At 46.7% G+C, this 19,087-nt stretch overlaps 8 protein-coding genes across 8 annotated transcripts; 5 read left to right on the top strand and 3 right to left on the bottom strand.

Moving 5' to 3' along the window:
* Positions 1 to 352: 352 nt before the first annotated feature.
* JR316_0005096 (KRR1 small subunit processome component) lies at positions 353 to 1,991 on the bottom strand (the record flags this gene model as incomplete). The annotated part of the gene is made up of 8 exons (XM_047890860.1): positions 353 to 562; positions 618 to 701; positions 776 to 1,027; positions 1,078 to 1,218; positions 1,271 to 1,531; positions 1,585 to 1,678; positions 1,843 to 1,867; positions 1,922 to 1,991. The coding sequence occupies 8 exons, from the start codon at positions 1,989 to 1,991 to the stop codon at positions 353 to 355; spliced, it is 1,137 nt and encodes a 378-aa protein (XP_047750621.1).
* Positions 1,992 to 2,171: 180 nt separating this feature from the next.
* On the top strand, positions 2,172 to 3,727 carry JR316_0005095 (uncharacterized protein; the record flags this gene model as incomplete). The annotated part of the gene is made up of 3 exons (XM_047890859.1): positions 2,172 to 2,363; positions 2,401 to 2,530; positions 2,580 to 3,727. The coding sequence occupies 3 exons, from the start codon at positions 2,172 to 2,174 to the stop codon at positions 3,725 to 3,727; spliced, it is 1,470 nt and encodes a 489-aa protein (XP_047750620.1).
* Positions 3,728 to 4,563: 836 nt separating this feature from the next.
* JR316_0005094 (Mitochondrial distribution and morphology protein 10) lies at positions 4,564 to 6,132 on the top strand (the record flags this gene model as incomplete). The annotated part of the gene is made up of 5 exons (XM_047890858.1): positions 4,564 to 4,660; positions 4,722 to 4,991; positions 5,054 to 5,476; positions 5,535 to 5,938; positions 5,998 to 6,132. 5 exons carry the CDS (start codon positions 4,564 to 4,566, stop codon positions 6,130 to 6,132), a joined length of 1,329 nt encoding a protein of 442 aa, XP_047750619.1.
* A 535-nt stretch (positions 6,133 to 6,667) lies between these two features.
* On the bottom strand, positions 6,668 to 8,617 carry JR316_0005093 (uncharacterized protein; the record flags this gene model as incomplete). Its single annotated transcript, XM_047890857.1, has 1 exon — positions 6,668 to 8,617. One exon carries the CDS (start codon positions 8,615 to 8,617, stop codon positions 6,668 to 6,670), a length of 1,950 nt encoding a protein of 649 aa, XP_047750618.1.
* Positions 8,618 to 8,841: 224 nt separating this feature from the next.
* On the top strand, positions 8,842 to 11,464 carry JR316_0005092 (Small nuclear ribonucleoprotein G; the record flags this gene model as incomplete). The annotated part of the gene is made up of 4 exons (XM_047890856.1): positions 8,842 to 8,874; positions 8,936 to 9,082; positions 9,503 to 11,188; positions 11,432 to 11,464. 4 exons carry the CDS (start codon positions 8,842 to 8,844, stop codon positions 11,462 to 11,464), a joined length of 1,899 nt encoding a protein of 632 aa, XP_047750617.1.
* A 454-nt stretch (positions 11,465 to 11,918) lies between these two features.
* Positions 11,919 to 13,704, bottom strand: JR316_0005091 (Pachytene checkpoint protein 2-like protein; the record flags this gene model as incomplete). Its single annotated transcript, XM_047890855.1, has 8 exons — positions 11,919 to 12,113; positions 12,174 to 12,305; positions 12,358 to 12,482; positions 12,544 to 12,705; positions 12,763 to 12,908; positions 12,960 to 13,071; positions 13,122 to 13,559; positions 13,626 to 13,704. 8 exons carry the CDS (start codon positions 13,702 to 13,704, stop codon positions 11,919 to 11,921), a joined length of 1,389 nt encoding a protein of 462 aa, XP_047750616.1.
* A 141-nt stretch (positions 13,705 to 13,845) lies between these two features.
* On the top strand, positions 13,846 to 14,500 carry JR316_0005090 (uncharacterized protein; the record flags this gene model as incomplete). The annotated part of the gene is made up of 2 exons (XM_047890854.1): positions 13,846 to 13,958; positions 14,074 to 14,500. 2 exons carry the CDS (start codon positions 13,846 to 13,848, stop codon positions 14,498 to 14,500), a joined length of 540 nt encoding a protein of 179 aa, XP_047750615.1.
* A 58-nt stretch (positions 14,501 to 14,558) lies between these two features.
* JR316_0005089 (Protein STU1) lies at positions 14,559 to 19,047 on the top strand (the record flags this gene model as incomplete). The annotated part of the gene is made up of 11 exons (XM_047890853.1): positions 14,559 to 14,613; positions 14,664 to 14,728; positions 14,780 to 15,235; positions 15,288 to 15,800; positions 15,852 to 15,908; positions 15,967 to 16,113; positions 16,167 to 17,883; positions 17,935 to 18,233; positions 18,290 to 18,421; positions 18,475 to 18,720; positions 18,775 to 19,047. The coding sequence occupies 11 exons, from the start codon at positions 14,559 to 14,561 to the stop codon at positions 19,045 to 19,047; spliced, it is 3,960 nt and encodes a 1,319-aa protein (XP_047750614.1).
* Positions 19,048 to 19,087: the final 40 nt, after the last annotated feature.

The raw sequence follows: 19,087 nt of genomic DNA, 5'->3' as shown, positions 1-19,087 counted from the left end.
GTACTGTGTTCAAGTAGGTACGCACCTATCAAGATTACGGTATGTCTCATCAAACACATAAATAAGCGATCTCGGCGGTATTCAAGTATATCACTTTGGTCCGAAGAAGTTCTAATATCTGTTCAGATTGCAGATTATTTGAATGTAAAATTTTTATTCAATTGTGGTTTTTTAGTTCTGGGTAACAACAAAACGAATTCACTGTTAGTTGTCGAGCTTCATGAAGACATGTCAATTTGTTCTACTCTGCGGCGAGCATGAAGCAGGTGAGATCAAGTTTGCATAATCCAATGCCGTGTACCCTGTATGTAATGTTACAAAGATAAAAACACAACCATACCCCAGTGGCTCATCAACTTTCTTCATCAACCTTCTTTTCTTTTCTCTTTTTCCGCTTTTTGGACTTTTCGATCCCTTCAGGTTCTTCATCGTCCATTTCCATCTCCATAGCTGCTCGCTTCTTGTGCCGCCTCTTTTCTTCAACGGTTGGCTCTGTTGTTTCGGCAGGTGCAATAAAGGCTTCTGCACGTTCTGCACGCCTTTTTTCGGTGGTTTCCGCTTGCTAAGAACGTTGTTTTCATCAGACAAATTTGGGTGAAAATAATATATTTACTTACTTGTTGCTTTCTCTTCGCTATTTCCCGTGCCTCTTTTTCTGACTGCTTGAGGAAGTATTCCCCTGATTCGAGTTGAAGATCGACCTAAATGTGTGGGTACGAAGTACGAATAGAAAATCAGATACAAAACTGAATATGCCCAATTGAAAAATTCTGACCTTTCTTGGTAATTGTGCTGGAGGGAAAGGGGTATATACTTTCTTTTTGGCTTGCGCCCTCGCCAGCTCTTCGGCGGTGGTCTCGATCCCAGCAGCTTTACGAGCCTCCACCTTTGCCTCAAGTTTCTCGTTCTTCTTGGCAGTCTTTTCTGAAGTCTTCAGATGACGTTTGCGGAACTGAGGTAGGAAGCGATCCCATGATTCTCCAGCGAGTTTGGGATCTTTTGCTAGTTCACGACGGATCATAAGTTCCTGTTTGGGAAAGTTAGGAAAAGTAATGGCACAAAGCAATGTCGTCTTACCTTGATTCTGTAGATAGGGTGTATATTTTTCATGCAATCGAGAACTATTCTCCGGACTTCTTTGAGTGCTTTGAACGGGCCCATCACACTGACGGTATTTCCTTGCACAAGGACATAGCAATTTGTAAGAAGTTCAATGGCCTGCCGAGGTTTGATGACCAAAATGACGCGCAAAGAAGGCTTTGCAACGCACCTTCAGAGTACTTCCATCCGGTCCAATGATTCTCTGCCTTCGCTTCACAAATCTTTCTTTATTCCGCACCAAGTTTCCGATTTTTATAATATCACAAGCCATATCGTCTTGTAGAACTTTGACTGCTTGGTTGATTGCCACACCACGCGCCATGAGCTTGATCATATCTCGTGCTTTCAAAATCATATAAGGGTCGAATGTTTTGCGTGTAGTCCTGACCGACATTGAACCGTGGACAAGATCAAGCGTACATGCAATACCCTAGTTGAATAGTCAAGGTCAAATCGTTCAGGTCAATTAAGGAAAGGGCATACATGGGCTTCTAGAGCTTTTGTTACAGCACTCCATACTTCGCGTAGATATTTTTCACGGTATTTTGGGAAGAGAGTAGCAAAAGACGATTCCTCTCTGAAAGGCCCAGCCTTGTTGTCTGTAGGTAGGAATGGGTCGATTTTCCACTAATGAACACGCAGAATAAGAGACATAAGAAGTAGCATATTAAAAAAGAATGCTTACGCTGTAATGAAAAACATTAAAATGTTGGAAATTTGATAATTTCTAAAGGAACTCACTGGTCAATATCCTCGGTGTCCCAAGCTACACAAATTTGGGTGATTAGCAGCCTACAAGAAACTGATAAAAGTCAAATACGTTTATCTTTCCTGTGAGCCTTGTTCTTGTTTACGACGGGCTCATTTGACGGTTCTCCTGCGTCTGACATTTGGTAATAAAGTGAAGGGAAAGAATAAAGAAGGAATAAAGTCAAATTGTGAAACGAGGTTGCAATTGGCTGAACTGATGATTATATAATCATGACTCTCTTGTGGGCCAGGCCCTGTCGTATAGAGTTGTCATAAACCACATTCTACAACATACCTTTTCTTTTTTGAATTCTGCAATCATGGACAATACTCCTGACGGAATCCCTCCCCAAGATATTTCTACCCTTTCATATGATGAGGATGTCGCTTATGAGGCACAACTACCGACAGAAGCTGAGATTGCCGCTTCCTCATTGGCGAACCGCATCAGCAGAAGCAAGGTGTACCTACTATCAGAATCATCAGCGACCAACAGGCCCGTCAATGGCAAGGTGCGCTGGTAGCCCTCTTATGTCTCTTCGGGGACAGTACGTGAAAAGCAGGATCCTAATTTCCGAGCTGGTTGGCTTTTTTCTATTACTTCTGGTCTTTCAAAGAGGAAACACGATGACGATGAGGAGGAACAGGCGGATATGGACGAGGACATGGACCAAGGCACGTTAAACTTATTCAGAATATCTAAAATAATCTAACCTTTCATCACTCAGACCCTGTGTACCGCACCAACGCGCTCCTCCTGCGCGGCTCGCCAATAGAGCATCTCCCGACTGCGCGTATCTTCGCATATGCAACACACTTTGATGCTCACCCCATGGGTCTCGAATGGGTCGACGACAATACCTGTGTCCTTGTCTTCAAATCTCGCAGAGAAGCTCTCGAAGCCTTCACCCGGTTGCAAAAGTCAGCCTCGGAAGAGCCCGAAGAAGATGACTGTACAACTGCCCGACCATTGCCTGTTGTTTTGTGGCCTCCCGAAGAGCGCATCAACGAGACGCTTGGTCAGGGCCAGGGTCTCAAAGGACCCATACGAATGCGCTGGGCAAAGCGCGATGACGTGAAGAAAAAGAATGCGATGAGAGAAAGTAAGTTTTACAAGCGGCATGGGTCTATGGCTGGAAAAGAGCTGTTCAATGGGCGCGATTTACCACCACCAAAACGAAGAAGACACGATGACTACCGGGATGACGACGCTCGGCGGGCAGAGTTAGATGACGAACTTGATAGGTTCCTGGCCGAAGACAACAGCAATGACGAGAGGCAGGGAGAGATGGACTCTGAATCTATCGAAGTTGAGGATTTACCGCCATCTCCTCCGTCGAAGATGCGTTCAGACTACATTCTCAAAGATACTTCAAAAATGCGGTCAGACTACATAAGTGGTGACGGGCGAACATTGCTCGAGCGCACTTCTCTCATTCGTGTTCACAAATCCGGATTTGACGAAGATGAGGAAAGTCCTACCTTAGCTACGCGACTGACAATACCTTTACGTCGCCGCGGTCGGGGCCGGCGAGGAGTTGGAGACAGAAACGAATATGACACCCTCGATCCTAAAACATTGGAGAGTCTGAGCGACAGGCTACAACCACAAACGACCGAAAAATTGGAATGGGGACCCGGCACCTCTGATTCAACAAAGGGTGATCGTCGGCGTGGCGAGATTCGTATCTATGGAGCATCGAATGATTTGTCAGGAGACAGAGAAAGACGCCGTAGTCACAGACGAAGGGAACGAGAGAGGGAGGGTAAACATACCGGCAAGCAGTCGCGAGGTCAACGTTTAGGGGAGCGTCCAAAGAAAACTCAGCAAGAGCTAGATGATGAACTGGATGCATTTTTGCGCGCGCCGTCATGATTATCTTGTTTTGGTTTTCTACAACCTTTCATTCCAACATCTACGTTTCTTTTTTAAAATTTGGTCATAACTATTCACCTTTTGCATTTTCACAACTTATTCTTAAAACACACGGCTTGGATGTACCGTATCGATGTTATACATATTTATAACCGCCACTATCCTAAGATAATTTGGTGGTGACAAATCCCATCTCACAATATATGCTCTGAGATTGTCCAGCAATGTGTTTTTATCTCTTGTCACCGGATTAGGCAACACCGTTTCCGTTTCGAGAATATTTGTCTTACACTCTCTCCGAAAAGTTAATTTAAAGCTTAAAGCTCCAATTGCATTTCTCTTGGGTATGGCCCCTTATATATGCCTGGATCTCCGTATATTCTCGCCGAGGGAGCCTTCGAGACTACGGGGCTCAGCATGTAAGTGTGGCAGCAGACATGATTTTATCACTGGCATATACCCTGACATCTCATTCTAGTAATGTAATGGTTAAAAGAGTAAGTAACTTTATCTTCCGTTTTCCCCTAGGAAATCAGAATAGTATAGGACCAAAAATACTTCTGTAGCGATTTAATAGTCTACAGCGGGTACTAGGTACTATGTATACCAGTACTACGGGTCCTGCAAGGAGTAAAAAATCAAAAGGGAAGACGTGGTGTGCCTTACCTCAAAACTACGGAACTAGTTTTGTTGAGGTTTAGCGGTTTGTGATGGTTCGTCCAAGCTTCAAGCCTAAGTAGAATTGGAGTTGCATTGATATGCCAAGTCCGCGCGTGTGCCTATTTTCTAATCATTTCCATAATGGGTAATTCCACGTCTTGACCACCACCCATCTCATGCACCCCTTTGCTTCGTACGTGTTACGCAGCTACTACAAAGCCACAGGATGGAACGAAGATAACCTCTATGCCAATATAACACGTTCCTCGAGTGGTATGTCTTCCCGGGTTCAACGGTTATTCTTTTTTATTATAATTTGTGACATTTTGTCTAGCTCTGTTAGATTTCTCAGTTCCTCATGGACTTCATTTCTCTGTTTCCAAAGCGCCTAACGCCCTCTTCAAAACAACATATGCCATGACGGCTATGCCTTCCCTGCAGGGCTCTGTTGGGTACATATTCACCTCCTGCGATCTTAACGTAAAGTCCTCAGGAAATGTCCGATTTAAGGACATGATAGAACGCTTCAAAGTGTATGACCAACCACGGAGGCCAGAACCAAAAGCAGAAGAATGGCTTGCAGGAGAAAATGTAGCGACTCGAGGTGAATATCTTTAAACTTTCAACTTCGATGCGGCGGTCGACTGACGATGGGCGGCATGGCAGATTACTTACTGTATGGCCGCTTTTTTCTGCCGACTGGACGGCTTGACGCACTATATTCAACGAGACTCTCCCCGACAATACAAGCATCTATCTCTGCCATATCGGATCCTCCCTCGAGTGAGTATCCAGAGCTGCGGGGGCCACGTGCGGATTTAAGTAATGTTATGATCAACGTGCAGCATGATGTCGGGAAATGGTGCACCGAATATACATGGAGTGCAGAGGACGAGATGTGGGGTATCAGGATGCTGCATAATTTTGGAAAGCTAGGCCTGTCGACCGAATCACCATCGGATGAGGTTATTGCCAAGAGACGGGGCATGAAGCGCGTGGATGAAGAGGATGCGGTCGAAGGCGGACTCAAAGGCAGAGTATCTGTCGGTGCTGAAATTTACTTCAGTGCAAAGGAGCGAAGTGCTGGCGGTATGTCCTGATATCGATTTGTAACCATTCAATGAGGCTTATTGCGAGGGCGTGTTAGTATCTACGGGCATTCGCTTCACGACATTACCCGACGCAACCCCTCCATCGTTCCAGGTACCCGTTACTGGCCCCAACACCGATACATCAACGAACACACCCCGTGCACCGCCCTCTCAGCCTCCTACGACCATAACTGCCCTCTTCAACCCCATGCTAGGACACATGTCTGGCGCATACACGGCGCGTGTATCCCGCGACCTAGCATTATCTTCACGGTTCGACTTTAATGTCTACAGCTTTGAAAGTGAGTGGGCTATGGGTGTGGAGTGGTGGTTGAGGCGCCCGCCTACTTCTCCATCAGATGAGGATGGTTTGGATACTGCTGCTTCCTACCAAGAACCACCTTCCATCCATTCAACAGATGTTCATGGCGTTGTAAAAGCACGGGCTTCGACCAATAATGTAAGAACTATCTGAATAATTATCTTTCCAGATTTTAAATATTTCTACATTCAATCTAGGACGTCTCTCTTATGTGGGAAGGTAGACTACGGAATATGTTGGTTAGTCTCGGAGTAGTGTCAGATTTTTCAAGTCGGTCGAAGCCCATCAAAGCACTAGGCCTCGAAGTTGCGTTTTTTAGCTCTGAAGAATAAGTATAATAGAGACCACCTTTCATCTAATTTTTCTTTCTTATTCTTGGGTGCACTCGCATGGATGCATTTTACTAATTCTATTTCACTTAGCTCCATATGAGAACGTTCATTCACATTTTACTTCACATTAACATGTATTATTGTTAGAAAGAAATACAATCAGGGAATCAGAACCTCCTAAGCATCAAAAGTAAGTACAGCAGTCGAGTCAAATGTTGTGTTCCAATTCCAGTTAGGAGGGAAAGTTGTATGTACAAAAAAGGACGGAAAGCAATGGTCATATATACGCAGCAAAGAAGCCAAAAGAAGAGCAGTGGGTTGGAAGTTATAGAACCAGAACGTCGCAGTTAAATTATTGATTGAAATGAGCCAAAAAAACATTGGAATGAAATTACCAAGGGGTATATCAGTAGCAGTTCGATGTGTTGAAAACAATGAAAGAAAAATTGAAAGAAGATCAGGTCAATCGTACGTGCGGGAAAATAGAGAAAAAGATGCGATAAATGCACGTGTCCGCGCAAAGAAGAAGAGCACATCACTCTGCAAGGGGGACGGATTGTGGAGGTTTTGAGGACGAAGACGAGGATGCCCCCGTCCTTCCAATGGTCCTTGCCAGGCGTGAAATCGCGTCTCCAGTAATGACAGGCCGCGAAGAAGGAGGTGTGCGCAGGTGGTTTGCCATCGCGCCCGCAGGTGGCGTCGAATGCGTTCGATTATGGTAAGAGTCATGGAATCCTCCTCCACCTCCGCTACCACCTCCTCGAGGCGTCGAGTGACCCGAACGAGAGAACCGCGGAATATATTCTCCCTGTGGTGATTTTGAGAACGATGGAGGGCGACCGACAGTATGAGCCCGTGTGTGTGTGAAACCGTGCAGGGATGTGTTGGGAGTAGGGAGGTCAGGATAGGTAGAGATGTTGGCAGGAGCGGAGACAGAGTCGGACATGGCTTTGGGTGCATGGATGGAAGCCGAAAGGCCCTCGAAAACTGGCTCCGCCTTTCCGGCTTTACTTGCCTGTTCTGGTGACGAGGATTTGGGTTGTTCTGCAGGTGCACAGACTTCGGGTTCTGGTGCTATTGGAGGTTTGGGAGTTGCAGGTTTATCAACTGGTTCATCGTTTGCTGCTAGCTGCTCAACAGGTGCAGGAACCTCTTTCTCGGGGACTGATTCAACATGTGGAGCCTCTTTCGAAATAGTGGAGTTGACATCGGATTTCGAATCTGGTTTCTTGTCCGAAGAGGTTGGATTGATAGGAGATCTAGGATATGGAGTATTCCTCATAGGCGTGGCTCCAGGCCGCAATTTGGGGGGTACGTACGAGGATGCAACTAGAGGTTTGGACGGCAAGGATGGGTGAATTGGTTTTTTGCTGGTGGAAATCATGTTATTAGGAGCAGTCTTTGATGTGTTCGAGATTACTGGTGAAGCGGGTTTCTCTTTGGCTACCGGCTCGACGACTTTGGGAAGAACAGGTTTTTCAGGCTCCTTGGATATTGAATGGGAATCAGAATCAGCACTGGCGTCCTGTGTTGACGGGTCGGTATTCACTTTGTCCGGTTCTGTTTTGGCGGGGTGGTCTTGATTTGTCACAATATTTTGAACTTGTTTTAATGGACTATTAGGGATTGATTGGGAAGTGAGATCGGGTAATGGCCTCAGACCATCAACGATGATGGGAGAGATAACATCTGCTTTCTGGGCTTTGAAAGTGGCCGGGTTGACACCCCAATCATCCAAGTCAGGTAAGCTGTCGTCGTCGTCGCCAGCCCAATCTATGTGGCTCCCTGGGGTGCTAGGCCGGTTGTGATCCATGGCGACGGCTCTAACACGCTCGACCAAGGCATCGATATCGTTACGAATGTCTGGCTTTTGGCTCATATGGGGAGGGGCATCTTTAACTGGTGCAGTATGAGGTACAGGACCCAGAAGAGGTTTGTTAGGGCGAAGAAGGTTATCATTTGGTGCTGGAGGGTTGATTTTCGGTGGGATTACAGAGTTGGACTTTCCAGTTTGGGACCGTTTTCGTCTATTACTGTGGGACGGCTTTGCAGAAGCTGGTGGAGCTGGTACGTCTGTAGGTTGTATCTGGGTTGTGAGAGCTGAAGGAATTGCCCGCGACGCTCGCCGAGAAGGTGGCTTTGCAGATTTGGAAGAAGGAGAAGAGGTGATCGATTTTTCGGGGATAGAGGGGGAAGCTGAATGGGACGATGATCCGGAAGGTTTGGAGGCGGCCGAGGATGGAACTTGGAGAGTATCAGTCTTTGGGTTTGACTTGTGGTCATCGTCAGGCTTTGAATCCTTGCTAGAAGGACCTCCACCTCCACCTTCACCTCCACGGCCGCTGCCTCCACCGCGCCCTGATCTGGCTCCACCACGCCCTCTTCCGCGCCCATTCCTACTTAGACCACTGAAAGCACTTCCTGGTTCGCCAGACCTACCCCATCTAGGTGTAGAATTGGTGCCAGAGGTTGCGGAGGTGGCCATTGTTGAAAAAGGCCAGACGTGTTTTGAATATGGCTGACAAAAAATAAGTACTATAAGATACGAGCTTGCAAGGGAAACATACGATGTGAAAACGAGAAGGACTAGGATTAGAATGAGTACAAGAAGGTTGGTGTCTGAAAGTGATCCAAATAGCTCACAAGAGCCAAATACGGCAAAGCACAAATCAAGTCGCGCCTTGACTCCTTTCCTCCATCATCAAAATCATGTCCAAGGCTTCACAACCTGAACTCAAAAAGGTGTTGTTTATTTTATTGCGCATTTAGCCAAGTGGCACGTATGCTAACTCTAAGTTCGCAGTTTATGGATAAGAAATTATTCATCCATCTCCAAGGTGGACGAAAAGTGAGCGGCGTGTTGCGCGGCTACGACCTTTTCTTGAACCTGGTCATCGACGACGCGATGGAGGAAAGCAGCCCTGCGCAGAAGCACCCCATTGGAACAGTTGTACGTTTATTTCAAGCTTATGCATGAATCTGTCGCTGAAAATCGATGCGCTCTCAGGTTATCCGTGGTAACAGTGTAACGTCGATGGAAACGCTGGAAGCAATTCGGCCATAATACAAGACATTGGGTGGTTTGTATATAATGATTTCGCAGCTGTGTCCCGTCTGCTGTAGAAGAGAAATGAACTGTACTGAATTTGGGATTTGCAATTGTATCTGATGATGTTGAGAAGCGTTGTTTGGCTGGGACGTTCATGTCAAACTTACCTGAGTGCACTTTGACTTTTTTCCTGAATTTGTGACTGTCATATGCGCGATGAAACGTCGCGTCTTTTCACATCCAATACTTAGACACTGCTCACGGCCAATATCTCGCTCGTATTCTGCACATTTCCCCACAACTCTCTCCACCGCCGAACAGTACTCTTTCCGCGACCTTGCCAATGCACTCGCCGACAAATCCGCAGATCCTTCCTATGTCTGGGCAAACTACAGCAATCTCCTAGCACAACTCGGCAGCTACTCCTTGCCCCTCGAGGTCCACCAAAAGGTTCTGCGTCACTGTACTCCCTCCATACACACTATCAAACGCGCTCAAATTAGAGAGCTCGAAAAAGGAACACACAACTACTCACCCCCGGACGTCGAATCCCGGTTCAAGATACTCATCCGGAATATTCGTGGGTCGGGCCTTAGTCCAACGTTGAGCGACTACAATTTCATCATCCAGCAGTTTGCTGCATATGGTCATTTTGAGGGCACTCGCAGCGTCTATCAAGAAATACTGCGGGACGGACTTACACCAGATCACCGGACCTTTGGTTTTTGTCTGCGTTCACTTGCGTTCCGGCTCTCCCTGCCCATCAACGAGGAAATACGCGACACCATAAAGGCCCGTATCCAGGAGCTCTTTAACATGTATATGGCCGAAATGTCCAAGTATAATGTGCCAATGACAGGCTTGAACCTTGAAGTGGGTCTTCGGATAATGAAGGAGACGTTGAATCTGCAGGGGTTGGAATCTATCTTGCGACGTGGTTATGCTATCGACCTTTCGAACCTGGACCGCATCCCATTAGAATATACCGAGCGGAAGGACAACCCCATACCCTTTCCTTTTTCCACAGCCGCGCTCAATACCACGCTCGACATCCTGGGCACATTGGGAGAAGTGTCGAAGATGATTCAGGCATTCGAAGTTCTTACCCAACCGCTCCAGCAAGCCAGCCAACACTTTTTCAACTCGTTTGATTCCGACGACGAAGGAGATTTTGGTGTTGACGTCGAGGTCTCTCCCCCCTTCCCGTTTCCATCCGCCACGCCGAATACTACTACATATTCTATTCTAATCCGCCATCTGTGTCATTTAGGATACCCTTCCCTTGCCCGACACTATATCTTAGATGCAAGAGAAAAGAGCAAGCAGGCCGCAATTGATTTGCAAATGCAAGTCCAGCATCATTTCGCGAAAAAGCTACCTCTCAACACCATTCCCGCTCCCCGAATAGCCATTTCCCGCCTAATACTGCTCCCTGCAATGGGTGAAGCCAACAGGAACAAAAACGTCGGGCTCATGAAATGGCTGACCACCAAAGTGCCTACAATCATTCGGAAACAGCAGAATGCAGTCGACTTCTATCAGTCCATCTTCGACGCCATCAAAAATCCCGAATACCACTTGCCTGCGAAGCGTTTAACCAAAAAAACAAAGTTTCTGACATCTCAATATCCTGGGGCCTCGCCTCAGGAGAAGGCTATTGCGGCTATGGGCGGTCAACCGCGTGCCCCAGCGTACAGCTATAAAGAGCTCTTTGAGGCAGACATCCCTGACCCACCTCCTCTAACTCCACCATCCGAATCCCAACCATTCAATATCGGGCTTCATATACTTATTCTCAAACGTAACGTTGCAGAACTAACAGAACTTAATGACACTCTACGCTATATATACGGACGTACCATACAACGGGTAAAGGAACGCTTGGGCAGGCGTGTGTGGGCGGGCAAAGACATCTTCCTACGCTCTGAGGGAAGCAGAGTGGAAGTAACAAAAGAAAAGTGGAAGGAAATTGTCAACTTTCAGACGACAGAAGTTGAGGAACCTCAGGTTCAGCGGAAAAAGCCCACATATTACAGGAGGATGTCGACGCTGGGACCGGTTGCGTCTGCTCTGCATCAACACCATCCGAGGGTATCAATTATCCCTCGGCCGTCGCCTTCATTGCACCACCAGTTGGACCAGTCTTCAAAATCATAGCATGGCACAGTCTTACCTTAGACATGCCTTTTATTTGCAAGTCAAAATGATTATTTTGCGCGATATTTTTTTTCTTACTTGCGACGTTTTTAGGGTGATTACACCAACTTACTAGTTACAGAGTGATGCGGCGCGTAACGTCAGGCCAACCCGTGAGCTCTTTCTGTTGCTAGGTTGTACACCTATGCCCCTGCGTTGGTGCAGTTAGAGGTAGCTTTACCGCCGGTGTTGTATTTAAGATGGAAATTCCCAAAAAAATCTGGATAATGGGATCATAGTTTGCGCCCTCTTTCCCTGGCGATCCATGTTCACGATGATTGTCACAAGTTAGAATTATAAAGTCATGGATCTTTGTGAGCCTTGTGCGGCAACGTAAAATGTGTGAAACCTTCTTTCTATTAAGTGTTCCTGCATTAGTATGCCCCATTGTGTAGCTGACCGCCCACACGAAGATAAAATTAAAAGAGTGAGAAACTATGTGGTGGTTCAATCAGTCGAATGTACATATCAGGATTGACGAATTGCGATGAAGAAAAGCAGTGGGTAAGGCGTGAAGAAACGTATAACGAACAAAAAAGGTTTATATCAACTTTTCCGATTCTTTGGCGTGGTCTTTCACGGCCTTTTCCATCCCATCTAACCAAACCTCAACTGAAGCGCCTTGATTTTCTTTTGACGACGTTGGACCCCCAATGTTAATATTCCCAATGCCAATATTTCGAGCAAGAGCAAGAACAGGCAACCGACGCAGTGCGCGTCCTGACATTCCTTGCGCCTGAGGGTACGAGGAGAAAGAATCAGTTGTAGAAATGACGTATTGCGAAGACATATTTACCCTGCATGCAGAAGCCAGTGCCAAAAGGCGTAGACCAACATTTCTCGGCTTATCTTGTCCTTCTGAAATATCTGACCGGCCGGTCGACTTCACAATCTCATACATTTGCACCTGTTTGAGGGTTGGAACAGACTGGAACGCGCTGCATGAGTTATGCATTTATGCTTTTGTGATGTAAACGTACCACGGATGCAACAATTCCTTTTTTCATAATTTCACAAAGGCATGATCGAAGAATTTCGTATATAGCTTCTCGTGATGGGAGGTCTATGTATTGTAAGATGTCCGCTCGGTCTACAAATGCCGAGTCTGTAAGGTGGATGCGAATCATTAAAAGTAAGTCATGCAGAATGGGTGTATATGCAAATACCGATTGCTTTAACAAGGTTGCTTGTTGCCATGATCAGTACGTTTTTTCGCTGCTTTAGTTTGTCCAATTGAGTCAAAAGCGCATTGACAACTCGTAGTCCATCAGATGGTTCTGTGCCCGCCATCGCTCCCGCTCGTGCAGCGGTGAGCGATTCCACTTCATCTACAGGATTGGTTAGACACTTGAAAACGCATACATGCACTGATTACACGTGCATACCAATAAGCACAACCACAAAACCGTCCTCTTCTTCTACAAGCTCAGTTATGCTGGTAAAAAGCCGCTGGACTAGCTTCCCTGACTCTGAGAACCATTTTGAAAATAGAGAATGCGAGTTGATTTCAAGTAGGCGGGCGTTTGAATATCTAACAAAGGGATGAGGCGGGTCATGTTTGTGAGCTGCTCAACGATCTCACCGATGGGATAGACGAATGGCAAGCTTTTGTGCAAGGGCGCGGCAGAGTGATGTTTTCCCTGTCCCAGGAGGGCCGTGTAAAAGGACTACGCGATTCCAAGACACAAGGTTGACTGTGAATGGTATGTGAGTTTAGAAGAGACCATGTTTACTGGACACGCACAATCAACGTTTGCATCGCTGAAGACAATAGTAGCATGTATATAGTCGAGCAGCTTCATCTTGATATCGTCCGCATAAATTAATGAGTCCCACAATCCTTCGTGACTTCTGTTGGGCAATTCGCACAGACTTGCAGCCATGGTATCGTCCGCATCGTTCAAGTTTCCTGAACTATTGGAGAACTCTTCGAATGCGTCTCCATCAGAGGGTTTGTAGACGTGTATCTGGATGTTCATTTCGTCCATAGAAAGCGAGGATTCGGGACATGGTGATTCGCACACTGTAATCATCTCCACGGAAGAAGCGAGCTCTGGGACCTCCTCCCAGCCGTCCAGAGTGGACGGAAGAAAAAGACGACCAAATGATTCGATGAACGTATGTACATGATTTCTAACGGTGTCAAATCGAGCGGAGGCTCTCGTTTTCAGGCGAACTTCGACTGTACATAGCGATATGTGTGATTAAAGAAGTCATCATCATCGAAATACTATGGTTGGTTGCGTACCATGAACCGTCCATCGATGCAGATCCTTGATTTTGTCCTCGGATTGCTGTAATTGGGTTTGAGTTTCTGATGAGACCATAACGTGTTGAAAGGAAGGAGGCAACTCTGTTAATTGACAAATTGAAACGCGTCCGGCGATCGCGTCGGTTTTAACTACACGTGATCCCGAATGGCACGATGACCTCAGAGCCTCAGAGCTAAGCACAACAAACCTTGAACCATGGCCACCAACACTGAGGATACTGCACAGAGTAATCTGATCGATCCTTCGACATTTGTCTTTCCGCAGCCTCTGGCCTCCACGACGGTCACAATTGAATTCTGCGATCGAGTGTGTGGTTTATTTTGATTGTAATCAAACTTGAAAAGACAGCCTTCATTTATTATCTAGTGCCGATGGTAAATGGTTTATTCCAACAGAGTCGATCCCATCTTGACGTGGATTTAGGCTTCATCGTGCCACTTGGGTACAAACCGAACTTTTTTTAACGTTCCCACCTCCTACAATTGGGTCCATCACTTTAATCCCCCTTAACAAGGACGACACTGCAGGCCGCTTTCGTGTTTGGCTGTCGACTCCGGACACGGATATTGCTGTTCTAGTGTGGGACAGGAAATTGGAAGGAGGTTTTCCCGAATTAAAAGTCCTCGTAGGTGCCATCTATTTTCGCGAAATGTGCCCCTTCATGGGCTTTCTGTTTAGAAACAACGAATCCGAGATAAACTTCAACCAGGAAAGTCTTTGGGACATTCCGATGTTTGAGAAGAATGGCGTTGTGTACATAGCGACGGATAGCATTATAGAAAACATGTGCACTTTTAGAACATTAAGCGTGAAAATATACGATCAGGGTCCAGTCTCCAAATGGAAGTAATGTTGTTAGTGGTGTGCATACAATACAGCACTGTTTATTTCCTTCTCTCATCGTCATCATGGACCCGGGAGCGTCTCAATACGAGAAACTCCTAACGCAATGCAAATCTAATGGTATTGGACCTCTAGTTTCACCTTGAATTGACCCTAAACCTATTCATTAGATGTTGATGCAAAAGTAGATGCCCTCACGAAACTACAAGCATACTTGGAAAGTGGGAGCCCCGAAGTCCGTTGCATCCTTTCTTGACTACGTGTTACGCATTCTAAGTTTCTGCAGTTCCAGGACCCAGACGCTCTTATTAGCATCCTGAAAGCATCTTTACGAACTTCCAATCTCCATCTCACAAATGCTACTTTATCTGCCCTACCTGCTATTCTCCCACATATTATTACTCGTCCTTCCAATGCTTTTGTTCGCTCAAGTACCCCTGTGCAAAACTCATCTTCCACATCCTCCGTGTCGCCGTCGGGAACGATAGATTCAAGTGCCCTTCGTTCAGCATTGGTTGCGTTCTTACCACCAGGCGGCGTGATTGATCGGCTAGGTGATAAAGAAAAGGCACAGGCCAAAGCTCGGGAGACCCTCGTCATCCTCGGAGGGTACGCATTCAGGGTTGGAGGGACCAATCCTCTGTCCAAGTCAGGAAAGGGTATAGAGCCGCCTATAGCGATCTTTGAGAGATTTATCAAAGAGGGGGGTTTGGCGAGCAAGGTGTGGAAAGTCAGGGAACAAGTAAGCAAATATCACGTCCTCTTTTTAGCTCCTAACGTCATTTCTCTTCCAGTCCATTCTCACTCTAGTTCACATTCGACGCAGCCACCACCTCTTTCCTATTCGACCGTATGCCACGCTTTTGGTGGACTGTTTGGAAGATACAGACCCACATGTACGCGATTGTGCGCGTGTCTCAGTCGTGGAGCTATTCTCAGGGCCTGGGGTGACCGACGCGGCGCGTGCAGATCTCAAGAAAGAAATGACCAAGAAAGGCGTACGCAAGACAATTGTTGAGAGTGTGCTTTCGAAGCTTCTTAGCAGTAGTACGGCCTCGAACACTCTTCCAAGTAACGAGGAATCCGGGGACGGAGACGCGCTTAATGGAAAGAAAGAATACATCCCTCCCAGCCTTGCCTTACAGGGAAAGAGGCCTCGAGTTGCCAGCCAAAACGCCAGCATGTCTAGATCTGTCAGTTCAACAAGCGTAAAGGAGGTTTCGAGACCACCGAGCCGAGCAAACGTAGCTTCTCCTCAGCCTCCTCAAACGCCTATATCAGAAAGTTCAGAAATTCAGCCTGTATATGTGAGTTATCACCCATTGATGTTCCATTCACTTAAGTGACAACAAGGATAGATTGCCTCTGCCCGAGATTTAGAAAACGAATTCGCGGCTATGCTTAAGCCTTTTGACGTAAATTTACCTCATTGCTTCGTAGTAAGTAGGCTTACTTATGTCTTTCCAATGACAGGGGAAAGAAACTGAACACAACTGGGCCATTCGAGACCAAGCTATACAACGGGTGCGCGGCATGCTTCAAGGTGAAGTTCACGTTAGATACCAGGAACAATTCTTGGCGGGATTGAAAGATAATTTCATCATGTGGTCCACGAAAACTGTAGGTGTTAATTCTTTTATACTGTGACTATTGTATATTGATATGGTCATTAGCTGGCCAGTCTGAGGACAACTGTCGCATTGAATACTTGCTCTCTGTACTCTGAGTTAGCGATAGCACTCGGACCGCTTCTGGATCCTCACTGTGAAGTACTTCTGACAAATCTTCTCAAAATGGCGGGATTTACGAAGAAAATCACGGCACAACAATCTCAAGTGACAGTGGGGACAATTATCACCTACACGTCTCCTCAACCAAGACTGGTCATACCTCTACTTTGGAACAGTCTGCAAGAGAAGACTTTACAATCGCGAGCTTTCGTTGTTGGACACTTGAAGCATTATCTTGAAACCCATGGTACTCGTTCCAAGGCCGCGATTGATGCAAATAATCTGACAGAGACTTTGGAGAAGTCTCTGAAAAAAGCGTTGGCCGACCCAAGCCCAGCTGTCAGAGAGACCGCGCGTCTGCTGTACTGGGTATTCCATGAAATATGGCCTGAACGTGCCCAAACTATCATAGAAACACTGGATGCCACTGCCCGTAAACAGGTCGAAAAAGTGTGCCCTATTCCGGGCGGCCAGGCGGCTCTGCCCCCTACCACGCCCAAGGTCACGAAGAAATCCAGTGTGGCTGCTGCCATAGCTGCCAGCAGGGCGAAAGCGAAAGCTATTGCTACTGCTCCGCCTAGCCTCCGTCATCAAGCTACCTCTTCTTCACATGCAGCAGCAGCACCAAGACGCGAAACCTCCCCAAACGCTTCAACCAGAAGTCCTCCTGCGCGCCCAGGTTCTCCTTTAAGGACTTCCACGTCACCGCCATCTGTTAATCGCCGTGTTGTTTCTGCAAGTATAAGCAGGACTACTAGTGCGCCGGTAGTTAACTCTGCCTCTCACAGCCGAACGTCGTCCAGTGTTTCTGAGAAAATGGCTAGAGGTCCTTCGCCATCCTTGGTAGACCAGGACAGCAAGCGCAGACGACTATCCTCTCCGTTAACAGGTGGTATTCCAGGCTCGGGTTCTCGGAACTCTTTGTCCAACAATGTGTTGACTGCCGCGCAACAATCATCGACTAAACCGCCAGTTCCCGTGGCTTTAGGGCATCTAACCCAAACTGTCCACGAAGGAACCAAAAAACATTCTCGTCAATCTTTGTCCAGGATATTTGGGCACGACGACGACGAACTCCTCACGGCACAAACTGTACCTATCCCAGAAGATAGCGATTCGGATAACTCAGTCAATCTTATGTCCTTCTCCCACTCTCTTCACGCTCAAACACCTGCGAAGTCCCCTCCACACTCAATTAAAACCCAGACGATGTCACCTGTATCAGATCATCATCCCACTGGGTCCGTATCAAATGCCCTGTCTTCTGGATCTTTATCAGATATGGTCACGAATCAGATGCCTATAGTCGAAGACGCTCTTCGAGCACGCGCAGAGCAGGCCGAAAGCGCAGCAGAAAGGCTTCTCGAGCTCGTTGAGCCTGAAGATGATCCTATGAATAGTCACCCAAGCATTCCATCTTCCTTGCTTAAATCAGGAAATGGTCCTGTGCAACCAAACACTAAACCAAAAACAAAACCAACGCCTCTTCCTGTGATTCGCGGCAAACCCGTTCCTGTAACTCCAAATCATCGGGCCAGTGTTGTTATGAGACAGGCAGCCCTTTTTGCAGACAGTCCTGCGAGAGGCCCTCAACCATCACTGTTGGATGTGCTGCAGACCCAAAAGCAAGACAACGGTTGGTGGTTAAAACGCAAAATATGTAAGTTCAGAGCGATATGACCACTCGTTTGGATTACTGATGGTGTGGTAGTGTTTTCTCAAGTTGCTCCAACCAAGTCCGCATCCAGTGCACAGGAAATGGACAACCTTATCTCTCAGCTGGACAACGGAGATGCCGATGTACCGGCGCTTCAGCGATTAGCGGTTATCTGCATGGAAAATGCAGTGGCTGAACCGAATTCTCCTTTTATGAGCAATGGCAGCCATCCAAGCAGTCCATCTCCTACGGTTGCCCGTTCATTCCCTGCTCTGCATGTGGACATTTGGGAGAAAAACAAAACTTTCGAAAGGTTATTCATATCATTAATGAAGTACCTAGAACCAACCAGGGTATGTGCACATATGCAGCTGAATATCATTTCTTAGCTGACGATATAAAATATCAGACTGAAGATGAGCTCTCATACGGGCTCATTGTGGTCTGGGAGATGCTCGAAGGTCAGTCAACATATCTCGAAGGAAAAGAAGGAGATATTTTCTCGATGATTTTGAGGGTTAGATACTGCAACAAACTCAACGTAGGCTTTCCGACCCCATTTCGCGGATACTAAGACATTAAATGTTATAATAGGTTCTCGAAGGAACAAATGCCATCCGGGATACTCTGACATCCAAAATAGACCCCGTCTATGGGCTGACAACTATGCATGCCAGCCTTCGGGTTTTCCATTCGGAGCCTACCCCGGTTGCAGACAGTGAAGAGGTCAAAGCAGCGACATATGCATTCGGATTAATGGCTCTTGGGAAATTTATTCTACGCCTACCGGCAGAGATAGCAGAGGAAGAACTTCCGCGTCTTAAAGCAACTTTAATTCATGTATGTTCTCCCTTTGATCTCTTTTTCGGTCTAATTCTGATGCGATGCCTTCAGTCTTTGAATGACAAAACGTCACTTATCGTGCGAGAATCTGCTGCTGCTGCTATAATTGCAGCACAACTTGTCCTAAGAGACGAAACGCACCTTTTTGCACTCCTTGATGGTCTTGCGGACGACAAGAAAAATCTCTTGACCTATTTATTCGATAAACACGGTGCTCGGGGTTCAGGACTGAACGGCGCAACCGGTATGGATAAATTAGAGAAAGAAATCAGGAGGCTCGACACGCGCACCAGCACACCGCTTCGAAGTGCACAAGGGTCATAGATAATGGTGAATGAACCATTGATACCTCTTTGACATGACG

The sequence above is a fragment of the Psilocybe cubensis genome, chromosome 4 (genome assembly GCF_017499595.1).
Source record: "Psilocybe cubensis strain MGC-MH-2018 chromosome 4, whole genome shotgun sequence".
In the NCBI taxonomy this organism is placed as follows: domain Eukaryota; kingdom Fungi; phylum Basidiomycota; class Agaricomycetes; order Agaricales; family Agrocybaceae; genus Psilocybe; species Psilocybe cubensis.
This window is presented reverse-complemented; position numbering and strand designations above follow the sequence as displayed.